The 8,256-nt window shown below is 43.5% G+C and overlaps 1 protein-coding gene across 2 annotated transcripts in view; it reads left to right on the top strand.

The window, feature by feature from the left end:
- ZNF341 (zinc finger protein 341) overlaps nucleotides 1-8,256 on the top strand; it is a 41,571-nt gene that overhangs the window by 25,773 nt on the left and 7,542 nt on the right. For both annotated transcript variants that reach the window (XM_077251956.1, XM_077251955.1), the window contains exons 10-14: nucleotides 5,433-5,641; nucleotides 6,685-6,781; nucleotides 7,451-7,583; nucleotides 7,700-7,811; nucleotides 8,161-8,231. In XM_077251956.1, coding sequence (XP_077108071.1) covers nucleotides 5,433-5,641; nucleotides 6,685-6,781; nucleotides 7,451-7,583; nucleotides 7,700-7,811; nucleotides 8,161-8,231 — 622 coding nt within the window. The remainder of the gene's footprint in view (nucleotides 1-5,432; nucleotides 5,642-6,684; nucleotides 6,782-7,450; nucleotides 7,584-7,699; nucleotides 7,812-8,160; nucleotides 8,232-8,256) is intronic.

Here is an 8,256-nt window from a genome sequence, read left to right on the forward strand (position 1 = left end):
AGTAAGACAAGTACAGACGGCCCAATCCGTCTCGGTGAGGGAAGCCATGTCCCTCCTAGGTATGCTAACTGCAACAATTCCGGCGGTCCAATGGGCACAACTGCATTCAAGGGACCTACAGTGGCAGATTCTGTCAGAACAAACAAAAATACCCTACAACTTAAATCGAAAAATCGTATTGTCACAACATGTACGGGACTCTCTAAGCTGGTGGCTAGATTCCGAAAATCTAAAAAAAGGGGTCCCATGGTCAATCCAGAATCCGGTGGTACTGACCACGGATGCGAGCCCGTTAGGTTGGGGAGCACACCTATCAGATCGGATCCTACAGGGTCTATGGGATCCACAGATGCAATTAGCCTCCTCAAACCTGAAGGAATTAACAGCGGTAAGGCAAGCGATTCTTCAAACGGAAGAGGACGTCAAAGGAAGACATCTGGTAGTGTTGTCCGACAACAGCACAACGGTATCGTATATAAATCAACAGGGAGGAACGAGATCAAGTCCCCTAATGGAAGAAGCAAGAAGGCTATTTCGTTGGGCCGAAAACCATCTCTTATCTCTTACAAGTACACACTTAAAGGGGTCGGACAACCTTGTCGCAGACTTCCTGAGTCGTCACGTCCTGCACCAGGGCGAGTGGTCGCTAAATCAAAAATTTTTTGGAGAAATCTGTGCCATCTGGGGGCTTCCTCAAGTGGATCTTTTCTCCACAAGGCAGAATCGAAAGGTAGAAAGATTCTACTCTCTGAACCCGAAAGAGAACCCGGAAGGAGTAGATGCGTTGCTGCACCAATGGAGATTCCAACTAGCCTACGCGTTTCCCCCAATCCCATTAATCCCTACAGTCCTGAAGAAGATCCGAGAGGAGAAATCGCGCATAATCTTAATCGCACCCTTCTGGCCAAAGAGAGCTTGGTTCACTTGGCTCAGACGTATGTCCATCTCGGACCCATGGATACTTCCAGATGTTCCAAATCTTCTGCACCAGGGTCCAGTGACACCTCCTCAGGTTCACAGTCTACACCTCACTGCTTGGAACTTGAGAGGGGACTTCTGCTAGCGAAGGGATTCTCGGATCCGTTAGTTACTACTCCTCTGTCCAGTAGAAAGAAGATCACAGCTGATAAATACCAAAGAGTATGGGGAAAATTTTTAGAATTTTCAGGCCGAAGGATAACAGATACCGTTCAGGAAGTCCCTATATCAGAAATCTTAGAATTTCTCCAAAAGGGTCTGGAGAGAGGATTATCTACCAGCACCCTAAAAGTGCAAGTCTCGGCGCTTAGCGCCCTGTTTGACCAAAAATTGGCTGATCACCCCTGGGTGTGTAGGTTCATTCGGGCCTCCTTTACAGCCAGACCATTCAAACCTCGTCCAAAGGTCGCTCCCTGGGTTTTAAATTTGGTTTTAAATGCTTTGACCACCTCTCCCTTTGAGCCTCTTTCCTCCATATCGGTGAAAGCGCTAACTTTAAAAACGGTTCTCCTGATTGCCCTTACCTCAGCCAGACGCATTAGTGAGCTCCAGGCTATATCTATAGACCCTCCTTACACTACATTCCTAGAGGACAGGGTAATTATAAAATCTGATCCGGCCTTCTTACCAAAGGTCAACTCAAAATTCCACAGGGACCAGGAGATAGTCTTGCCCTCATTTTGTGCCAATCCAAAATCCCAGGGAGAAGAAACCTTCCATTGCTTGGACGTCAGACGTTGCCTACTTCAATATATAGAAGTGACAAATCCATGGCGACAGTCTTCAGCCCTTTTTGTCTCCTTTCAGGGGGCAAACAGGGGAAAAAAGGCCACAAAATCAACCATTGCACGGTGGCTCCGTATGGCTATATCACTTTCCTATTCCTCTGCGGGGCAGGTCCCTCCACCTGGTGTTACGGCCCACTCTACTAGGGCTATTTCCACATCTTGGGCAGAGAGGGCAAATGCATCGATAGAGCAAATCTGTAATGCAGCAGTATGGTCTTCACCCTCTACTTTCTTCCGCCATTATAGATTAAATCTGGGGCTATCAGATCTCGCCTTTGGGAGAAAAGTGCTATCTGCCGTTGTCCCACCCTAGAGGTTCCTTCTATTTCTTCCTCTCATGTACCGGTGCTGTCATGGGGAAGGGAAAAAATGATAATTACTTATGGGTAATTTGATTTTCCAGATCCATGAGAGCACCGCTCTAATTCCCGCCCTATCTTGGTGATGGTTGTGTGATTCACAAAAAAAAAAAAAAAAAAAAAAATATATATATATATATATATATATATATATATATATATATATATATATGTAAAAAATAAATAAATAAATAAATAATATACATAAGATGGGGAAATAACCACTTAATATATAGTCTTTAGAGTTTAATATAATGTATATATGACTAAGACTGACATAGCGGTTACCTTGCTTTCTCTGTAAACAAACTGAGGAGAGAGGTGCCGCCCCCATCTTTTATCTCCTATGCAGGTTTCCTGTTCTTGGGGGCGGGACCATCTCTCATGTACCGGTGCTGTCATGGATCTGGAAAATCAAATTACCCGTAAGTAATTATCATTTTTCTTCTATTTTGGTGCATTTTTCGGGTTTACAACAGCAGACATACTAAGCAATTGTTTTATTCTCCACTGTAAAAAAAAACTACAGGGGAGATTTACGAAGCCAAATACTTAGGGTACCGTCTCACAGTGGCACTTTGGTCGCTACGACGGCACGATCCGTGACGTTCCAGCGATATACTTATGATCTCGCGTGTGTGTGACATGCTACTGCGATCAGGGACCCCGCTGAGAATCGTACGTCGTAGCAGATCGTTTGAAACTTTCTTTCGTCGTCAAGTGTCCCGCTGTGGTGGCATGATCGCATCGTGTAACAAAGGTGTGCACGATATTGTATACGATGTGCGCACAGTAACCAACGGCTTCTACATCGCAAATACGTCATGAAATTATCGCTCCAGCGCCGTGCATTGCGAAGTGTGACCGCAGTCTACGACGCTGGAGCGATAATGGAGCGACGCTGGAGCGTCACGGGTCGTGCCGTCGTAGCGACCAAAGTGCCACTGTGAGACGGTACCTTTAGATGAGAGAAGATACCTGGGGGGAGCAGCATTTGTGGCATAAATTAAGTGTATTGTTGGTATTTTGCGCAAATCTGTCATCATAACTAAAATTGCCAAATCTCCGTGCCCGGATGTAATACACCCCGAGTACTGCAGGAACTAAGTACAGTCATTGATAGACCATTATTTTTAATCTTTAAAGACTCCATAATAACAGGGTCTGTACCACAGGACTGGTGTATAGCAAATCTGGTGCCAATATTCAAAAAGGGACAAAAACTGAACTTAGGAAATTATAGGCCAGTAAGCTTAACCTCTACTGTGGGTAAAATCCTGGAGGGTTTTCTAAGGGATGCTATGCTGGAGTATCTGAAGAGGAATAACCTCATGACCCAGTATCAGCACGGGTTTACTAGGGACAGTTCATGTCAGACTAATTTGATCAGCTTCTATGAAGAGGTAAGTTCCGGACTGGACCAAGGGAGCCCAGTGGATGTGGTGTATATGGACTTTTCAAAAGCTTTTGATACTGTGCCACACAAAAGGTTGATATATAAAATGAGAATAATGGGGATAGGGGAAAATATGTGCAAGTGGGTTGAGAGCTGTCTCAGGGATAGGAAACAAAGGGTGGTTATTAATGGAGCACACTCGGACTGGGTCGCGGTTAGTAGTGGGGTACCACAGGGGTCAGTATTGGGCCCTCTTCTTTTTAACATATTTATTAATGACCTTGTAGGGGGCATTCAGACTAGAATTTCAATATTTGCAGATGACACTAAACTCTGCAGGGTAATCAATACAGGGGAGGACAATTTTATATTACAGGATGATTTATGTAAACTAGAAGCTTGGGCTGATAAATGGCAAATGAGCTTTAATGGGGATAAATGTAAGGTCATGCACTTGGGTAGAAGTAATAAGATGTATAACTATGTGCTTAAATCTAAAACTCTGGGCAAAACCGTCAATGAAAAAGACCTGGGTGTATGGGTGGATGACAAACTCATATTCAATGGCCAGTGTCAGGCAGCTGCTGCAAAGGCAAATAAAATAATGGGATGCATTAAAAGAGGCATAGATGCTCACGAGGAGAACATAATTTTACCTCTATACAAGTCACTAGTTCGACCACACATAGAATACTGTGCACAGTTCTGGTCTCCGGTGTATAAGAAAGACATAGCTGAACTGGAGCGGGTGCAGAGAAGAGCGACCAAGGTTATTAGAGGACTGGGGGGTCTGCAATACCAAGATAGGTTATTACACTTGGGGCTATTTAGTTTGGAAAAACAAAGGCTAAGGGGTGATCTTATTTTAGTGTATAAATATATGAGGGGACAGTACAAAGACCTTTCTGATGATCTTTTTAATCATAGACCTGAGACAGGGACAAGGGAGCATCCTCTACGTCTGGAGGAAAGAAGGTTTAAGCATAATAACAGGCGCGGATTCTTTACTGTAAGAGCAGTGAGACTATGGAACTCTCTGCCATATGATGTTGTAATGAGTGATTAATTACTTAAATTTAAGAGGGGACTGGATACCTTTCTGGAAAAGTATAATGTTACAGGGTATATACACTAGATCCCTTTATAGGGCGTTGATCCAGGGAACTAGTCTGATTGCCGTATGTGGAGTTGGGAAGGAATTTTTTTTCCCCAAAGTGGAGCTTACTATTTGCCACATGTTTTTTTGCCTTCCTCTGGATCAACATGTTAGGGCATGTTAGGCTATGGGTTGAACTAGATGGACTTAGTCTTCCTTCAACCTTAATAACTATGTAACTATCATATAATAGGCATCACTGGCAATACAGTGGCTCAGTGGTTAGTGCTGCAAGGCTGCAGAGCTAACCACTGAGCCATTGGATTAATCTTTTTAATCCTGGGTTCAAATCCCACCACGTACAACATCTGTAAGGAGTTTGTTTGTTCTCCCTGTGTTTGTGTGAGTTTCCTCCAGGTTCTTCGGTTTCCTCCCGCTCTCCAAAGTCATACAGATAGGGAATATAGATTGTGAGCCCCAATGGGGACAGTGATGACGATGTCTAAAGCGCAGCAGCATTAATGGCGCCATATAAGTGAGTAAAATAAATAAATCTTATAGGTGTTTCACCCTTTGAATGAGAAAAAAACGCTTGATCTCCACATTGGTGGTCTACAGCCTGTGTTTCGCCAGCTATTGTGAGTCTCGGCATGCCAAGGTGTGCTGAGACCTTTAGTTTTATCACATCTGGAGCATCCCAGACATGTGAACTAATGCTCCAGTGTTGGGTGTACCATTTTATGGCCAGACTGAGATCATTTCATATTTGATACTGCTGGATGTGATACCTTGTAGTCACTATTGCCTTTTTGCAGGTTTACAAATGCGTGGTCAAGGGCTGTGTTCACACCTCTCAGAAACTGGACCAATATTTGGAACACATCAAGACTCACCAAGAAGAGATGACGTATCGATGCCACATATGTAACAAAGACTTCTCTTCTCTGTATGAGATGGGCGTCCACCAATATTCTCATAGCTTGCTGCCCCTCATTGCCCCCAAGAAGGAGATGGCTGTGTACAAGTGAAGTATTATCCCATCTAATATAATGTGTGACAGATTACCCAGACTAGAGATTCATACCATGATCTGTCCAGGATCACTTGGGGCAGGTAGAGCGTAAAGAAGGCCTACCAGAAGGGTTTTTTCAGTGTACAATTGGTAAAAAAAACAACAATTTTCTCCTATCCAATATCTTTATGGAGATGAAGGGTGGATTAACCATTCCAGATATGGTTATTATGGTGGTTAATCTTGATCTCATTCCTCACAAAATGTAAAAACTAGTTTGATGCACATATCAGTCTAGCATGTCCAGGAGCTGTCCCAATTCTTATGCTCTGTAACTTGCAATCCACTTTTTTTGGAGTGGGCTGTCCTCTTCATCAGCATTTCACCATAACTATAGGTGCTGAAATTTTCATTTCCAAGCCTGCCATATCCATTGTCTTATCAGAACTGAGACCGTGACCATCGAAGGGAACCTGACACATGGTACCCGATCCACAGGCAGCATGTATGAGACACCGATGCATGAACTTTGCCTTGGGAAGCACTGTGGTGCTTAAGAGAAAAACCCACTTTGAAAGGCACCGGGGACCAAGCCGCACATGAGCGTAGTCGAAAAGACAGGTCCCCGACATCTTCTCCCCTCCGGCTCGCCTTGAGTGATGGATCGCTCTCGTTTTTCATGTATAGGAAGAGACCTGTCAGTCATTGGCAGCGGGGAGAGACAAGCTGTAGGGGACCCACCTTTCCAAATTGGTCACCTGTCTGACTTGGTGCCTAGCTGCTTTTAGGCTTTGAAATGCATCACTTCAGAGTCAAACCTAAGTGAAATCAGACAGCCTGTGGATAGGGCCGCATGTTTCGGCTGTCACGTTGTCTTTCTAGAAGACATACTGTTACCTTGGATCTGTATTACAATAATGATACATATAGCGTGATGTGCTGAGAAATATCAGATATCGGCTTGTTATCCAGCTGGATCGCATTGTTCCCTATGTCACAATTTATTTCCTAGATAAACAGGCATGGACTAATATGCATCGCACTCTTTATTTTAGGTGTTTAAAGTGCATGAATAAATACTCCACCCCAGAGGCACTGGAACAACATCTACAGACCGCCACACACAGCTACCCCTGTCCACACTGCCAGAAGGTGAGAATAGCCGCTATCACCCGCTTAGTAAGGCAGCATGCAGACACCTATTAACATTAGTATAATCTACTGCTGGAGTCAGATGTGACAAATGAATACGTTAACATAGAACATTTTTGGGATTCTGTGTGCCAGAAAAGAATGATTAGAAGAAGCTAGGGGGGGCAACTTTTTGAAACTAACAAGTAGAAAAAGAATGAAAAAAATTATAAAAAAAAGGCTTTAATCAAAAACTAAAAACGCTCAATGGTGTCCCCACATTATAACATGATCAAGTTCACGGGGATACTGGGGATACAATTTGTAATTATATCAACTAAAAAATTTATTAATATGGTATGACAAATACATAGATGTCACCTAGATGAATATATATAACCTAGGAAAATTATGACCCTTAATCTTCCTGATGGTGGCATCCTAAGTATGAAGGTAATGGTGCCCCCTCTCAACTCTGAAGATTGAAAGGGAGACAAACCCTCTGAGCATGGGGCATAAAGCAAAACGAGCGAGCACCTCTTCTTATAAATGAGTGGATCTGAGCAGAGGGTTGTCAGCATTGTATGTAAGGGTCAGACTGACAGATTGAGGATGGCCCAACAACCTATTTAATAGCCACCATTTGTATATGTCCAACTTGAGCAAGACTTTTCCCATTTCTGTTCTTAGGTGTTTCCATGTGAACGATATCTAAGGAGACACTTGCCCACACATGGAGGTGGCGGCCGTTACAAGTGTCAGATCTGTAAGAAATTATTTAGAAGGGAGCACTACCTGAAACTTCACAGTCACATCCATTCAGGTAGTCATGCGTCATTATGGAGAGTCGTGATTGGGGAGCTCTCTAGAGGGAGATATTTGTTTCTTAATTCTGCACCGACGTTCCTAATTTTGCAGCTTATTTCTTGCTGTTTTCAGGTGAAAAACCATTCCGATGTACACTGTGTGAGTCTGCATTCAATCGCAAGGACAAGCTGAAGAGACACATGCTGATACATGAGCCCTACAAGCAGTACAAGTGCCCCTTTGCGTACGTGTCTACCCCTCTTGCATTTTGCTGACTATAAATGGATTTTGTTATAAAACCTATATGTACATAGAGCAAGAAAAGTAAGGCGAGCTCTTCATAGGGCAACAGCACGGATACCAATATAGTGGTGAAGCAAAGACAAATTGTCCCCTTATGTTTTTGGGAACAATAAGGCATCAGGTGAGGCGTCTGGTGGCGACTTCTATCCTACTATAGAGAACAAATGCTGCTTAGTTGAACCGAGTGTGCATTTGTAGGGGGGGTAAATTGGCCGACAGTTCACTTTAGTATAAGAATGTGATAACAACAGCTACAGAACAACTTTTATTGTATGCAACGTTTTTTTCAGATCTCACACCGGATGCAACAAGGAGTTTAATCGTCCAGATAAGCTAAAAGCTCATGTTCTGTCACATTCAGGTAAGTTCCTACCTACGGCCAAGAG

This window comes from Ranitomeya variabilis, chromosome 4 (genome assembly GCF_051348905.1).
Source record: "Ranitomeya variabilis isolate aRanVar5 chromosome 4, aRanVar5.hap1, whole genome shotgun sequence".
Classification (NCBI taxonomy): Eukaryota; Metazoa; Chordata; class Amphibia; order Anura; family Dendrobatidae; genus Ranitomeya; species Ranitomeya variabilis.